We start from the raw sequence: 17806 nt of genomic DNA on the forward strand, positions 1-17806 counted from the left end.
CTAACCTTTGAATATTTGCACAGATGTCCTTCGTCGAATACAATAACTACAATTGAAAGGATTCCCATTCGTTTAATTTCCAGAATCAACGAACACTGATTAAACTGTCCGAATGATATGCATGTCGATCTCCCAGTACGTCTACACTGTCGTCACCTTGAATTCCTTACCCACCCTCTTCAGGTCACAGTGGTTATTAATAAGACAAATTATAAATCATTCCATTTCACCAACACCGCTCCTTTGTTGACGTAACTCAGAGAGGCAGCATGGGTTGGTGATTAAAGTTATGGAAAGTTTTACACCCCCTCATTATCATTCCCAGCTCAAAACTTTCCTCTTCCCCTCCGAACCCCGTATTTTTCCACGACGGTTACGTTATAATGCTTGCTGTGTCTGAATCTGTAAATTCCGAAATCTTAGCTTCATTGATGACGTCATAACAAAGTTGCGTCATAACTTAAGTACAAACGTTTATAATATATTCCGTCTGCTTACATGACAACTGAAGTGTTGCTGGAACTGAACTTGCAGACAAGAAAGCTGCTAGGGTTCGACTAACAGGAAAAGCGTGGATTGTAGTCGAGCGTTATCGTTTTCTGTGCAATGTATGTACATCCTGCGGGACGAGTTAGGGACGTTGTGGTTGGAGCTACACGAACTTTCATGGACCTGACACGGGGTTTTTCGGGTCCACACGAGGTAAAAAAATAAACAAAACTAGTGTTGATATTTCTGGGATAGTTCACACCTCCTCCCTATATCCCAGCTTTCCCTTACACCCCCTACCCTCACCTATCTTTTATTTCTCCTTTTCCCCTCCACTCCTCGCTCTCTCTCTACCTCCCCTCCCCCACAACTCCCTCTCTTCATCCTATCCGCCCCCCTCCCACACCCCTCTCTCCCTTCTCCTCTTCACCCCGCCCACTCCTTCCCTCCAAAGTAGTTTTGTGTGCATATATATGGGGCAGGAGATTATACATACACACAAATATATATATACAAATATACACATATACAAACATACATATATACATACAAGTACTGTATATACAAATACACATACATACATACATATATACATGCAAATATATGCAAATATACATATATACATACACACATACATACAAATATACATATACACATACATACATACATACATACAAATATATACAAATATACATATACACATACATACATACATACATACAAATATATACAAATATACATACATATATACATACATACAAATATATACAAATATACATATACACATACATATTATATACATACAAATATATACAAATATACACATACATATTATATACATACAAATATATACAAATATACACATACATATTATATACACACAAATATATGCAAATATACATAATACGTACATACATACATACATACATACAAATATATACAAATATACATACATATATACATACAAATCCATACCAATATACATATACACATACCTATATACATACAAATATATACAAATATACATACATACAAATATATACAAATATACATATATACATACATACATACAAATATACAAACATATATACATACAATTATATACAAATATACATAAACAGTTATACACATACATATATACATACAAATATATACAAATATACATATATACATACATATATACATACATACATGCAAATATATACAAATATACATACATATATACATACAAATACAAACAAATATACATCTACACATACTTAGAAATATTTACAAATATACATATGTACATACATACATACAAATATACATATATACATACAAATATATTCAAATATACATATATACATACAAATATATTCAAATATACATATATACATACAAATATATTCAAATATACATATATACATACAAATATATACAAATATACATATATACATACAAATATATACAAATATACATATATACATACAAATATATACATACAAACATATATACATACAAATATATACATACAAATGTATACATATATACATACAAATATATACATACAAATGTATACAAATATACTATTGCGGATATGGGATTTGGCCTCCATATCCGCTTGTAAATATTCCCCTATTTCCCCAATACTCCCCAACTATCCCCAATCCCCCATTCCCTAGTCCCATTTGCCTGTAAACAACACTCTGTAAAACCGACCTTCCCCTTTTTCCCCCATTAAATGTCGTGCCCAGGTCCACCGCATCTCACGTAGACAACTTTCGGACATCTTGCTAGTTATTCTTAGTCTATGTCAGTTAAGGACTCGTTTCCATTAATTCTGACTCTTCGTTGCACCAGAATGTGATTGTATGGCACCAGTAGTGAGTTTAGGACCTCCCCATACCTCCTCCCATCTTCCCCATGAAACAACAACAACTACAACAACAGCGCGCGGGGAGTGTGCGTCCTCACTCCGGCTCGGTTAGCCGCCATTGCCCATGTGCGCCGACGGGGTTACCACGAAGGGGCTGACTGTCGGCCCCTCGTCAAGGGCGGAGCCCGGTAACCCCCCGCACCCAATAAGAAGCGGCGGGCCGATTCCATCTGGGGCGGAGCTAACGAGCCGAGGGCGTGTCACTCCCCGCCGGATATACGCAGCCACTTACCGGACGTGACGTGAGATGCGCCCCGAGGTTGAAGTGAAGAGAACCAGACGCCACCTCCGAGCGCTGAGAGACCTCCCTGCATCTTTTGGGCCGCGCTATCCTGTCCCTGAGCACAAGGTGCACCTTGTGCTGTCCACCGACTACCTGCCCTTCCTTGCCATCAATCCCCGTGTGAGTCAGTCTTGTCCTGTTTATCTGTGGTCTGTCGGGGTTACTATAAGACCGTGATTAAGTGCCTACCTTCCTATGCTGTCTCTCTTGTCCTTGTAATCTAACGTTCCGAAATATTATAACCTCCTCCGGAGGTCTTGAGAACTGTACCCCTGGTGTCGTGTCATTTTAACCCAGCCGTTGTGTCCTTTCCTCAATTGATTTAGCGTAGCGCGACTCGGCCAACGTTCGAGTATAATCGGGTAAACTGTGCAGACGCGGTCATACCAAACCGCTCGGTAAACCAACATCCACAACCGCGTCTGTAACAATACATATATACATACAGCCATACATACATATATACATACATACATATATACATACATACATATATACATATATACATACATATATACATACAAATATATACATATATACAAATATACGTATATACAAATATACATATATACATACAAAGATATACAAATATACATATATACATACATACATACATACAAATATATACAAATATACATATATACTTGTTGTGGAAAACCAATCAGGTCCACACAACTTTAGTCCAACTTGTGGTTTAATTCCATTTAGATCATGACATCATCCTGTAATGCAGGAAATGCAATAAGTATACGATGTGGCATCACATGGGACCATTCATAACATTCAATGCAAGCAAGCTGAATATTCTATGCTGGCGTACCGTTAGCGAGTCTACCAGATGTAACGTGTCACAGGAGAAGTCTCGGAGCACCGTCCGCAGCAGCGGGTCTTATAGTCACGCCCCTAGTGGTGTCAACGAGCAGCGAGCATCACCCCGGGTTCAGTACGAATACGATTTCACTACAATACTTACATACATATATACATACAAATATATACAAATATACATATATACATACATACATACATATATAATTTCCAAACACACTTGGTCACAAGTGTGCCTCACTGACCGGATCCTCAGTCGAGGTCCTCGGCATCATCCCGTTTCGGCCCTTCAATCTCGATACGGTCAGCTAAGGTGGGCCAGCAGGGGCACATACTCTTCCACATGCAGCAGTTACACCTGTATGCGTACATACTCCCACCCCCAGCCAGTGAGAACACAGACTACAACAACAAAACCGCCTCCACTCCCAGAATATATGTATAAAAAGTGCTTGTGTATGTATGTATGTGTATGTATGTATATATATATATATATATTGCTGACAGAATGACGCGAAGTACACACACTGGCTTCTTAGATAGCTAACCTGGGCTTGAATCCTGACCCAGGTGTAAAATGCCATCCTGGTGTTTCACAGGCAGAGTGATTCATAAATGTGTGTGCGTCCCTCGGATGGACGGTAAACTGGTCGTCCCGTGTACCTGCAGATTAGTTGGTTGACTTTAAAGATCCCACGGTGTCGTTTACGAAGAGTAGGCGAGGTATCGCCGGCACCATGAACAAATGACAAATTCCTTCACTAACTACTACTGGGAGAGGGATGGCAAATCGCCCAGCATGACCCCTAGCCTGGTACACCAGGTGTGTTACCGATTACCTTGTAGAGCGCTCTGCAAATGGCTTAAGCACTCAAGTTAGCACTCCATTGGAACCGTTTATAAGGAAGAGAAGAAGAAGAACCCTAGTTACCGCTTGGTAACTGAACTATGTTAGGAATGCATATGTGAGGAAAATGTATAATTTCAACACGTTTTCAGTTCCTGAGAGTTAACGTCGTGAGGTTGCCCAAGGTGTAGGTAACACGGAATCACGTATTAACTTGGGTAAAGTGCAAGGAATAAGAATAATGGATATAAAAGTTCTGTTCGTTCGGGAAGGGGCGGGGGCAGAACTCCTGTTGCTTGAGAGGGCGGAGCAATAGGAATTCACAGAAGGGGGAGGGGCGTTAGGACGCACACGAGAACGCTGATTGGTCAGACGACTCCCAGGGGCGTTCGCTATAAGGTGGCAGCGCATGTAGGGCTTTGCATTCCACGGCAGCACCGACAGCCTCAGCACCGTTTCCCATCGAGCTCCGGGTCTTTCTTTGCTCCTTTAAGGAATCTTCACTTTAAGAACGCCCGCGCCTTCCCAACAAGAACCTAGGCTTTGCCTTCTGTTCCGTGCCTTTGTTTCCAAGGTAAGCAGGTGGCGTCCACGGGTTCGCTCCAGTTGGCTCGTTTTTGCGGAATATTCCACAAGCTGTTGTAACATTCCAAGCCGATGAGTCACCGAGCTCGAGTGGCGCGAACGGCGCGTCGGGCCCCACGAATTCAAATGAGCCGAGTTTGCAGGGGATCGCGGTATGGCCCCACAATGCACTTTCGCTCCCAACATTCCCCAAACGTGGACATTGCTGCAGTTTGGAGATTGCGAGTGGGGTGGGGGTTGCGTGCAAGGATTGCTATCGATTTGGTCCAGATGACCTTGTGCAAGTGTTTGCAAAAAGTTTAACCAATTGTTTTATGACGTCATTGACAAATTGTGCAGAAGCGTTCAAGGCATTAGAAGCTTTGACGCTTTGCAGCTGCTCGTTGTGCACGAACCCGTCATGGCGGAATGCTTTTGAGGTCGATCTGTACTATTTAAACTATTTAAATATATCTTGGCTTTCTGATTGGTGGATGGAGGTTATGTTTTCACCCCTGTCTGTCCGTGTGTCTGTGTGTCTGTCTGTCCGTTTGTGAACAAAATATCTCAAAAAGCTGTTGACGGATTCGGACGAAATTTGGCAGAGAGTTAACGTATGAGACAAGGACGAAATGATTAGATTTTGGAGAAGATTCGGATCCGGATACTAGAATTTTAAAAGTGATTCTTCACCATTTAGAGATAGGGCCAAAAACGATACATACCAGGATATCTCAAAAAGTTATGGACGGATTTGGACAAAACTTGGTGGACATGTTGTTTGTATGACGAGGACTATTCGATTAGATTTTGGTGAAGATCTGAATGTGGATACGGATATGAGAATTATTTAATTATTTAAGTGATTCTTCACCATTGAGTGATGGGGCCAAAAACGATACATAGCAGGATATCTCAATGTTATGGACGGATTTGTACAAAACTTGGTGGACATGTTGTTTGTAGGACGAGGACGATTCGATTCGATTTTGGTGAAGATCTGAATGTGGATATGGATATGAGAATTATTTAATTATTTAAGTGATTCTTCACCATTGAGTGACAGGGCCAAAAACAATACATAGCAGGATATATCAAAAAGTTGTGGATGGATTTTGACGAAACTTGTTGGACAGGTTGTGCGCGTGACAAGGACAAAGATTTTATTTCGGTGAAGATCCGGATCCAGCAAGTAGAATTTTTAAGTGATTCTTCACCATTGAGTGATATGGCCAAAAACGAGGGGGTAGATCAGGGTATGAAAGACTGAACCTATGGTGATTCCTGTGATTGATTTTTTTTTAAATTAAATGTGATTCTGTATTGTGATTTTTCTGGTCTACTCTGAGATACAAAACAAACTGTTCACCTGGCGGAGGTATGCTCTCTACTGAGTGCCGTTCTAGTTCTACTTGTTTTGTTTTTTAAAAATCAAATTCCTCTATACGAGTTTAACTGCTCCCTTTGAAAAACAAATTATTTAGTTTCTCAATTAACGTTTTTGTTTTTTTTCTCTCTCCCCTGCAGTTGCACTCTGCGTATTGCCCAGCTTCGCTGGAGCTTCATACCTCGATTCACCGCACCATGTTCATGACTGCGATGAGCAGCGGTTGTCGGGGACCTACGTCCTACAGCACGGTGGCGGCGAATGAAGAGGACACTGGCAAAGGTTTGCCCACGGTCCCTTCAGCAAGACAAAAGGTGTGCGTGAAGTCGAACAAAAGGCAACGCTTTGTTAACAAGGACGGCCGCTGCAACGTGCGTTTCTCCAACCTGAGCGAGCAACCGCGCCGTTACCTGGCAGACATCTTCACCACTTGTGTGGACATTCGTTGGCGATGGCTGATGCTCTTCTTTGTGCTTGCCTTTATCCTCACCTGGTTAGCCTTTGCCGTTGCCTTTTGGTTTCTGGCGTGGCTCAACGGGGACTTGGACAGGTCGGAAGGGACTCCTTGCGTGGAGAATGTATCTAGTTTCACGTCTGCTTTCTTGTTCTCGGTAGAAACGCAGACGACCATCGGCTTTGGCTCTCGCTACATCACCGAGGAGTGCCCATCTGCCATCCTGCTCGTTGTGTTGCAGTCTCTTGTAGGTTGCCTCGTCGATTGCTTCAGCATCGGCGCCATCATGGCAAAGATGGCGCGACCAAAGAAGCGCGCACAGACTCTACTGTTCAGCAAATTTGCCACAGTAGCGATGCGCGACGGCAAACTGTGCCTCATGTGGAGAGTCGGAAACCTGCGTCGGAGCCTCATCGTGGAGTCGCACGTTCGAGCTCAGCTAATCCGACCTCGTGTGACACCCGAAGGCGAGTACATCCCCTTTGAGCAGGTCGACCTCAACGTGGGTTTCGATCGAGGTCTCGATCGCATCTTCCTCGTGTCGCCCATAACGGTGGTGCACGAGATCGACGCGGACAGTCCGTTGTACAACCTGGGGAAGCACGAGCTGCGAAACCAGAACTTTGAGATCGTCGTGATACTCGAAGGAATCGTGGAAGCGACGGCGATGACGACACAGGCACGTAGCTCCTACCTCACTTCAGAAATACTCTGGGGCCACCGTTTTGAGCCTGTGGTGTCTGAAGACGAAAAGCAGTACAAGGTGGACTACAGTCGTTTTCATAGTACGTATGAGGTTCCAACACATCCTTGCAGTGCCCATGAGCTTGTGAACGACAAATACACCCCACCACCACCTTGCACTTTCTGCTTTGAGAATGAGGTAGCTTTGACGGAGTGCAGCAGCTTGGTTGAGGACACAGCAGCAGAAGACAGTGATGGTGAATCTTCAGACAGTATTACAAGCAACCAGAGGTGCTTGTTGGTGAAATCGCAAGCAACTCTCACCTTGGACGATCAGACCTCAAATGGAATGGAGTCAACTATCTGAACACTTTGTAGAACAAGACAGTATTGAGCAAGGACCTTATGGCGCTAAGAACTTTTACCAGGTACCTAGTCCCGGCGTATTGTCCATTCACAGCCAGATGTGTGTTGGGCCTTCCTGAAAACTTGAACTCTTAAACTGCACACAACCCTCGTGCCTAGCAAAAGACTTTTTCTGTAAGAGCTAGATATGTCAAAGGTGTGAAGAGTTTGTCAAACTGGATTCATGAACTATTTGAACATCAACTACAAATTGATGCCATAGAATGTTGTTATTTCTGGGGAGGCAGGACCTTGTTTCCTAAAATGCAATAATTTTCCGCCTTTTTTTTTTTTACTGCTCTGAATGCAGGAACAAAACCTAAGTTATTCTTGGACTGCTCTGGGGTAGTTTTAATTGTTACGGACGGACGTGCAGTGTACAGAACGAGGCCGATGGCCTTTTGTCGGAGCGCGGTTTACGAGGTCATTTCAAATGCCACGTTCGGGCTGTTCTTTAACTTTTAATTTATGCAAGCGACCACGAGGTTGGAACATTGTCCTTCAGGGAAAGACGTCTGACCTCGTTATTTTATTGTTTTTGGTCAAAGTCATGTGACCTTCCTTCAACGTCTTTTGCCATTTTCTTTCAAACTCGTGTTTGTTTGACTTTCTGATGGCTGCACGTTTTGCGATGTATGTATTTAATTTGTACATATTTATTTGTTATTGTTGTTCTGCTTGTTCATTTACTGAACATGAACTTTTGAAACTTACACAATTGTCTTGGAGTTTTTATTATTATCGATAAGTACTATAAGAGAGATGTCTGTCTGTTGCCTTTTTTTTTTTTTTTTGCTTTTTTGCTCAGATTGCTGAACGGATCTTCGTCAAACTTTCAGAGGTTCATCAGTGAATGTTGCGGGGTGTTTTAGGGAGGAAATTGTGATATTTTTTTTTAAGTCGCTCTGTTGTGCCTAAGCCTTTGTAGCGCCGTACAAGGTAATATTAAATGATCCCCGACACCATTCCTTAGTGGATGTAGGGAAGTGTTTAAGGTCCTCACAAATTGTTTTTTTTTTAGCAAAAAAACAATTTGATGTCTTCAAAATGGCAAAAGGATTAGAACAGCACCGGGCAAGCCCGGGTCCCCCTGCTAGTATATCGTGGAATCTCAAACTTAAGGGGTAACAAGAATACATGCGGATCACCATCCGGATGATATTGACAATGTCTGAGATACACGAGGGACAACCAACACTTCATTTCCGATTTGCAGTATTTTGATCCACTCATTTACTCAACACCTCTATCATGAATACAAAATACTCTAACGAGCAATATTTTACATGCTTTATTGGTAGGGTCTGCTAATACTGTAATAACACTACTATGACGACACTATGGGGGATTGGCCACTCGCCACCACCGGTCGTGAACGTTGCCACAGCTGAGAATTTCCTCTGGCCAAGTCGTCATTCCATCACAAGGTGCTGCTGCGGCAAATTTTAGAACATGGCCAGGGTATGGGCATGCAATGGCCTTCCTTTTCTAAAGGCCACAAGTGATGGTTAACAGACAGGGCCTTGATGTTGACTTCAAATCTCACTCGTGTAATTGCTGTCTATGTTTATGTGGATTATTTCATTTTGAAGGATATGGCATGATGTAGCGCCACCTACTTTCAGGACATGATATAGACAGTTTGGTCGTTTTTTTTTTTCTCTCGAGAAAATATGTCCAGAACCATACAGCTCAAGGCCGACCCTTTTGCTACCAACTGAGATTTTCTCTTTTACTGAGCATAAGCACTTTCTTGGCAAAAGGTTATGCTGGATGGTTTGCCGTTGCCTTCCCAACAGTAATTTGGGAAGCAAGTTTTTATTTATTTATTATTATTTGGCCATTGTGCTGGTGATATCTTGCTTACTCTTACCGAATGACACTGTGAGATCTTTAACATCCACCAACTAATTCTGGCAGCCAGGACACCCAGTTTAACGTCCATCCGAGGGACGACACACATTGATGAATTACATATTAGCAGCAAACCTATCTTATGATTAATGTGTATGATCGACCAAAAAGAGTGGCAGCCATCCTATATTTCACTGGATCGTCTCCGAAATCTCTGAAACGTAGTTCCGGGGATGGAGGGTCGTCCGTCCGTCAGTCCGTAAACACTTGCAACTTCTTCTCCGAAACTGCTGATGGGATTGTGACCAAACTTAGCACAAAGGATATTTGTTATGTTGTGACTAACGTTTGTTCACGGCATTAAAAATGGGGGTCTAAATGGGTCTTACCAGGGATCACAGTGGGTCCAGGTTTGAGCCCCCCAAAGTAGGTATTTGCTCTCTTCTCCAAAACTACACACACGATTAAAATTGAAACTTGACCACAACCTTCATCACCCGTGATGTACCAAAGTTTGGTCACGGCATTAGAAAAAAAATAATCAGGGTTTAATGGGGTGTGTGGGGGCTTTGACCCCTCTCATCCTCAAAATAGGTATTTGCTTTCTTCTCCAAAACTGCACTCATAGTTTTGATGAAACTTGCCCACAACCTTCATCACCCGTGATGTATTAAAGTTTGTTCATTGCATTAGAAAAAGTCGAGGTTTAATGGGGCTGTATGGGGGGTTTGAGCCCCACAATAGATATTTGCTTTCTTCTCTGAAACGACACACACAATTTCAATATGAAATTTGCTCCCAACCTTCATCACCCATGATGTATGAACGTTTGTTCAGGGCATTAGAAAAAAGAAATCAGGGTTTAAGGGTGTGTGTGGGGGTTTGACCACCTACCTTTCGCCCCCCCCCCCCTCCTCCCCCCAAAATAGGTATTTGCTTTCTTCTCCGAAACTACACACACGATTTCGATGAAACTCGCCCCCAACCTTCATCACCCATGATGTATCAACATATGTTCAGGGCATTAAAAACAATCGGGGTTTAGGGTGTGTCGGGTTTTGACCCCCCACCCACACCCCCGCGAAATACACTACCGGTCAAAAGTTTTAGAATACCTCATTTTTTCCAGTTTTTATTGAAATTTAAGCAATTGAAGTCCAGTGAATAACCTGAAATGGTACAAAGGTAAGCAGTAAACTGCTCGAGGTTAAAAAAAAAAGTTTAGGTTAGCAAAAACGGGAAAATAATGTAAATTGCACAGTTATATTGTAAAAAAAAAAAGGCCTTCTTCAGGGAACAAGTAATGGGTTAACAACTTACAGCTGTTCTGCAGCAATGTAAGTAAATTAAGCCTTGAAAGTTGATGCAAACAATTCATACAGGTGTCCCCACCTCTGCTGATTACTTGATTACAAACCCCCTGTTTGTACAAAAGCAGTATTGGAACAGACTGTTATTACATCCTCTGAAGCATTATTTGGACAATATTGCACTGCAGGAAGTAGTATATTGGAAACTGGAGGAAACTCTGATAGGAAGAGGTCTGGCAGACCCAAAGCCACAGCAGAATCAGAAGACAAGTTTCTGAGAGTCAACAGCTTGCGTCATAGGCGGCTCACAGGACAACAGCTTCAAGCACAGCTTAACACTGGTCGAAGTAAGCAAGTCTCAGTTTCAACTGTGACGAGAAGACTTCGAGCTGCAGGTTTGACAGGTCGAGTAGCAGTAAGAAAGCCATTGCTAAGATGGCAAAATAAGAAAAAGAGGCTTGCCTGGGCCATGAAGCACCGCCAGTGGACAACTGAAGACTGGAAGAAGGTCTTCTGGACCGATGAATCAAAATTTGAAATCTTTGGTTCATCACGCAGGGTTTTTGTATGCCGTCAAGTAGGCGAAAGGATGGTTCCTCAGTGTGTGACACCAACTGTCAAACATGGACGAGGAAGCGTGATGGTCTGGGGCTCTTTTGTGGATCCAGAGTCGGCGACTTGCACAGAGTGACTGGCACCCTGAACCAAAAGGGCTACCACAGCATTTTGCAGCGCCATGCAATTCCCTCTGGTATACGTCTAGTTGGTCAGGGGTTCATCCTACAGCAAGATAATGACCCTAAACACACCTCAAGGCTATATCAAAACTACCTTCGAGGAAAAGAACAAGACGGAAGGCTTCAAATCATGGAATGGCCAGCACAGTCTCCAGACTTAAACCCCATCGAGCTGGTTTGGGATGAACTGGACAGAAGGCTGTAAGCAAAGCAACCGACAAGTGCAACACATTTGTGGGAACTTCTGCAACAGTGTTGGGAAGAACTTCCCGAACAATATTTGATTTCCATTGTAGAAGGAATGCCACGAGTGTTTTCGGCGGTTATATCTACAAAAGATGGCGACTTTGCTGAGTCAAAATTGTAATTAAATTTTGTTAAACAAAATGATTCTACGATTTTTTTTGATCTCCAATTGTTTATTTGTTCTATGCTTAATTTCAGAGTACATTGAGACATTAAACTGCGTAAATTTCAATAAAAACCAAAAAAATTGAGGTGTTCTAAAACTTTTGACCGGTAGTGTAGGTATTTGCTTTCTGCTCCGAATCTACACACAATTTCGATGAAACCTGTCCACAACCTTCATCACCCATGATGTATCAACATTTGTTTGCAGAATTAGAAAAAGCCGGGGTTTAAGTTTCTTCTCCGAAATTAATAATAATAATAATAATAATAATAATACATTTATTTTATATAGCGCTTTTCAAGAAGCCCAAAGGCCCTTTGAAATTACACACAATTTTGATTAAAAATGATCCCTTCATCACCCATGATGTACCAATGTTCGTTTACGGCATTATAAAATTCGGGGTCTGGAGGGGTCTATGGGGGGGACAGAGAGGGGGGGGGAGATGGAGGGGTTGCCCACCCCTCCCACCCCAACCCCCAAATAGTTTTTTTCTTTGTTTAAAGTGTTATGATTACGTTATGATTCTGTACATGCTGCCATGTCTTCCAGCAACCATTGGAATTGGTTTAAAATACCGTGATACCGTTTAAAATACCTTTACTCGGTGTAGTATACTGCTTCATTCCACCAGGTGAGTGCCCAGGGGTGTTGCCCCTATTTTTTTGTTCATCAGAGATGGTCACCCTGCTTGTACTGTGCCATTCGATTCATCAACCGTACAATCATAAAATCCTTCGATGTGACTTGCCCGGAGCAAATGAACCGATAAGGTGTCCTGTTTCTCCAACAGGTTGAACTCTTGCTCTGGAATGTGGGTGTCGCGTGCCATTTAGACCGTTCACTATTTGATACCAGAATGTCTGACAATTTACAACGAATCGGAGGCATTTTCACAACTTATAAAATCATGGCATCCTATCGTCTCCACCTATAACCCAGTGCAGCATGAATTGTCACCACACAACTCCCTTATCAGTCAGTGGTTTACTCATTTACTAATTCCAACTAGATCAGTGAATGGAGCTACCTGGTTCCCATTCGTGATGGGCCACCCGCTGCATGGTTCGTGATAACTATCGATTTATAACTCAAAGTTACCCACAATTCAATGCGAATAGGTTAATCCCTTTGGTCGTGGGTCCTCGGTCCAGTTGTCGCTGCCACATTGTTAAACTCGGTCTATACATAGACTAATTCAATTGCTAGTGGTCTGGTGGTACAGCTGGCTGGGTCTTGGATTTGTTACCTCGTGGAGTTGAGTCGGATTAAAACACCAGTCCTGGTCCATAAATCAAATACCATGCATTGATATTTTAAAATCACGCTACCTCGAGAAGGGTATGCCATTGTGTGCCTGTGCCTTGGCTAAATTTCCTTCCCATTGATTTAATGGGTTTTAGTGAATTTAATTGGAGGAAGGGATCGTGGAGGTCAAGTTATATTAATTTATTAGTAGATACGTGAATTCGTGTCTGACAATATAGTCCGTAGGTAGCACACTTACCTTTGAGGTGTCTAGTTTGGGTTCCATTGGGTTCGATTCAAAACTAGCCAGCCAGTTCGTAAAATACTTCACCAAAATCATCCTCCGGCACCTCTCCCCTCCCCCTGTTAAAGAAGTAGAAGAAGAAGAAGAAGGAGGAGGAGGAGGTGGAGAAGAAGAAGAAACATTTAACACCGTTTTGGGCCCTCCATTTTATAAATAACAATGCACAATGGAAATGTTTATAAGATTTTTTTTCTTTTCTAATCGTTACTATCAAAGTGCATGGCACACCATTTTGGAATTCAATTCATTCCCTTTGCACTTCAAACCTTACGATATTCATTATTATAACTATACTTTATAGAAGAACTTACTCTGCACAGTCTTGAGAAAAATGACATTGGAGGAGTCTTCTAAGCCTTCTAAACCACACAGTGCAATGTGACGCCATATTTGTCAGAATCTCAAACAGTTATTCTGCCCTCAGGGCATGAATGCAGATTGTCATAGTCTTTTCCCAACTATTACTCTGCCCTCAGAGCATTAATATATATTTTTTTCAAGCATTGCTAAACGTTGGGGTTTTGAAAGTAACAAAAAGATGTTTTGTGTTCCAGTGTTCAAGTTTATAATTCAGTTGAAATTAAATAAATATTTTAAAGGTTGTAGAAAACAAATTAAGAAAGTTTACCGCCGTTGATGCAGCGCCTTTTACACCACCTTATTTGACGCATTGCATAGTTCTTTGTGCCTGTTGTTTGTATCCTTTATGACATCCTTAAAAACAGTACGTTTCCTGTTTGGAATGATTTTCAATTTTTTTGGACTGCCAGACAGACAGGCGGGGTAAAAGATGATCTCGCTTCTCTCAACGATCAGGACGAATTCAGAGCCAAAGTCATGATAAACTACTGGTGTGTTTTCCGATTTGTGTTCAAAATGTAACATACAATTGAAATCAAGTTGTTTCTTCATCGTAAACTGACGTTTGTGGACAGACAGACAGACAGAAGTAAATCAGTTGCTTAACCCAAACTTTTTGCTTCGTTTGCGAGGGGTAATTACATCATTGCTGTTGTCATGTTCTAAGGAACAATGCTTAGCTATGTGCTCAATAATGATAAAGAAAGCAAATTTAGACTAAACACTTGTCAAGGAGAATGACCTTTGTAGCACAGCAGCTGCAAAAACGTAAGGAGGCAAAACCAAGTATCAGAATCTAAAGAGTAAAAATAAAATGAAGGGAAGGAATGGGGTGCAGATGGGGGTGTGGGAGAAAAGAAGAAACGTATGGGGAAGGGGGAAGAGAGACAAAACATTCTTCACGAATCCAAGAAAGACCCTTTGATGTGTTTGTGAAACTGAAAAGAAAGGTTTTGCAAAACAAAGAGGGACAGGTGTGAGTGTCTAATAGGCCAGTCAGCTTGACCACAAACTAATCAAATCAAAAAAAACCAATAAAAAAAATAAAAGTGGAAAACGTTGAAGTGCGAGAACCCCTGCAGAAGTGATCACCAGCAAAATGAGTGAAATGAGTGAAATGAAATTTGTGTTTGTGTCTCTTTTCTCACTTTCAGTCAACTATATGTACTAAAAGTCTTATATTCCTTAAATCCAGGAGGATGGCGATAAATTTGGGAATTCAAATTGTTGAAAGGCAGAAAAAAGAGGAGGATAGAAGGGAGAATAAATGGAAGGCTGTGTGGCTCAAGTGGAGAGAGAAGGGAATTAAGGAAACATGAGTTAGGGGTGACGATGGAAAAGATGTGCGAGGGGCGAACAAGGCGTATAGGGGTCACCCGTAGGCTATTGTGCATACGTAATAAATGAATTACCAATTCTCCAAGAATATGAGCATGCTGGACAAATAACTAAAGGGATTGCCTCATTTTACAAAGGTTTTCACATTTTAGAAGTTTGTGAAGTTGTTGAAAAAGACTGGATCACATCGTTTCAGGTAGATTTATTGAACAGAGATGTTGATGATTGCGAAAACACCCAAAATGGAAAAATCAATGCATCGAAGTGTCCTCAAACATGGTGGGTGTGAAAAGGGCTTTATGGGATTGAAATGCCAACATGACCCTCGTGTAATTAGCTTCGTGATGACGTTAAGTGACATTGCAGGTCAACGAAGAATTCGTCAGCCAAGTGGGATTTATAGAGTCAGAGTGACATACCCAAAGGTCTCGCAGCAAATGACTTGTCTTGCGGTTTTCATCATGAATTAGACAGAGTTCATTATTGGTAGTCCGACAGGGTGGTGCAGAGTCCGGCAGAGTCCGACAGTCCGAGAGGCTGTCGGTCTGGGTTCGAATCCCCACTAGACTACTAAATTGACAGATCTGGGATTTGCTGGCAGGTGGTTGCAGTATTGAGTGCACTTTCCCTCCTATTGATGTTAACCTGGTATGATGTATGATGTGTCCTGTATGCTAGAATTCGTTTCTGAACGTTAAAGATCCTGCGATATCTTTTTGAAGAGTGAGCTTGTAGAAATGTGGGGTACACACACGTAAAAGTTAGAATGTTGTCTAAACATCCATCATGCTCATGAGAGTATATCAGGTGAACAAACTTCCAACATTTCTACAACAGCTGGAACAGAAATTGTCAAATCAACTTGTATATTGGTCAAACTATACACATTGCATGTCTTGTGCTCGTTATTTAATGATACACAATCAATCAATAGATAAGACATTCGAGGGCTGGATGAAGGCGGATTGGATATTGAGAAAATCTTACTTTTCCATATGGGATGACCATGGACAGAGGAATATGAGACTTTTTCAACGCTGGTGTCGGTCTGCATCTGCAGATAAATCGAACGATAAGTTTTGTCAATCTTAACAAAAGTGTGGAAATCTTCGTGGGAAGAAAGATCAAACTGACGTTTCAGGCTTTCTCTCCTCATCGGGGCACGAGAGGGCATCCCAGCAAGATTCCTCTCTTTCTCCAATGCATAGCATCCCAGCATCCCAGCAAGATTCCCAGCAAGATTCCCAGCAAGCAAGAGAGGGCATCCCAGCAAGATTCCTCTCTTTCTCCAATGCATAGCATCCCAGCATCCCAGCAAGATTCCCAGCAAGCAAGAGAGGGCATCCCAGCAAGATTCCCAGCAAGCAAGAGAGGGCATCCCAGCAAGATTCCTCTCTTTCTCCAATGCATAGCATCCCAGCAAGATTCCCAGCAAGCAAGAGAGGGCATCCCAGCAAGATTCCTCTCTTTCTCCAATGCATAGCATCCCAGCATCCCAGCAAAATTCCCAGCAAGCAAGAGAGGGCATCCCAGCAAGATTCCTCTCTTTCTCTGATGCAGAGCATCCCAGCATCCCAGCAAGATTCCCAGCAAGCAAGAGAGGGCATCCCAGCAAGATTCCTCTCTTTCTCTGATGCAGAGCTAGCATCTGAAGCCCCAGTCATCCCAGCAAGAGAGGGCATCCCAGCTAGATTCCTGTCTTTCTCCAATGCAGAGCATCCCAGCATCCCAGCAAAATTCCCAGCAAGCAAGAGAGGGCATCCCAGCAAGATTCCTCTCTTTCTCTGATGCAGAGCATCCCAGCATCCCAGCAAGATTCCCAGCAAGCAAGAGAGGGCATCCCAGCAAGATTCCTCTCTTTCTCTGATGCAGAGCTAGCATCTGAAGCCCCAGTCATCCCAGCAAGAGAGGGCATCCCAGCTAGATTCCTGTCTTTCTCCAATGCAGAGCATCCCAGCATCCCAGCAAGATTCCCAGCAAGCAAGAGAGGGCATCCCAGCAAGATTCCTCTCTTTCTCCAATGCATAGCATCCCAGCATCCCAGCAAAATTCCCAGCAAGCAAGAGAGGGCATCCCAGCAAGATTCCTCTCTTTCTCTGATGCAGAGCATCCCAGCATCCCAGCAAGATTCCCAGCAAGCAAGAGAGGGCATCCCAGCAAGATTCCTCTCTTTCTCTGATGCAGAGCTAGCACCTGAAGCCCCAGTCATCCCAGCAAGAGAGGGCATCCCAGCTAGATTCCTGTCTTTCTCCAATGCAGAGCATCCCAGCATCCCAGCAAGATTCCCAGCAAGCAAGAGAGGGCATCCCAGCAAGATTCCTCTCTTTCTCTGATGCAGAGCATCCCAGCATCCCAGCAAGATTCCCAGCAAGCAAGAGAGGGCA

At 42.6% G+C, this 17806-nt stretch overlaps 1 protein-coding gene across 1 annotated transcript; it reads left to right on the forward strand.

Annotated features, from left to right (window-relative positions):
• Positions 1-4746: 4746 nt before the first annotated feature.
• On the forward strand, positions 4747-8577 carry LOC137433853 (ATP-sensitive inward rectifier potassium channel 12). The gene is made up of 2 exons (XM_068126247.2): positions 4747-4939; positions 6457-8577. Exon 2 carries the CDS (start codon positions 6514-6516, stop codon positions 7819-7821), a length of 1308 nt encoding a protein of 435 aa, XP_067982348.1. The 5' UTR covers positions 4747-4939; positions 6457-6513; the 3' UTR covers positions 7822-8577.
• The last annotated feature ends 9229 nt before the right edge of the window (positions 8578-17806 follow it).

The sequence above is a fragment of the Myxine glutinosa genome, chromosome 10 (assembly GCF_964187855.1).
Source record: "Myxine glutinosa chromosome 10, kmMyxGlut1.1, whole genome shotgun sequence".
NCBI lineage: Eukaryota > Metazoa > Chordata > Myxini > Myxiniformes > Myxinidae > Myxine > Myxine glutinosa.

Coding starts and splice junctions, on each gene's coding strand:
- LOC137433853 (XM_068126247.2), top strand. CDS start 6,514: ATGTTCATGACTGCGATGAGCAGCGGTTGTCGGGGACCTACGTCCTAC.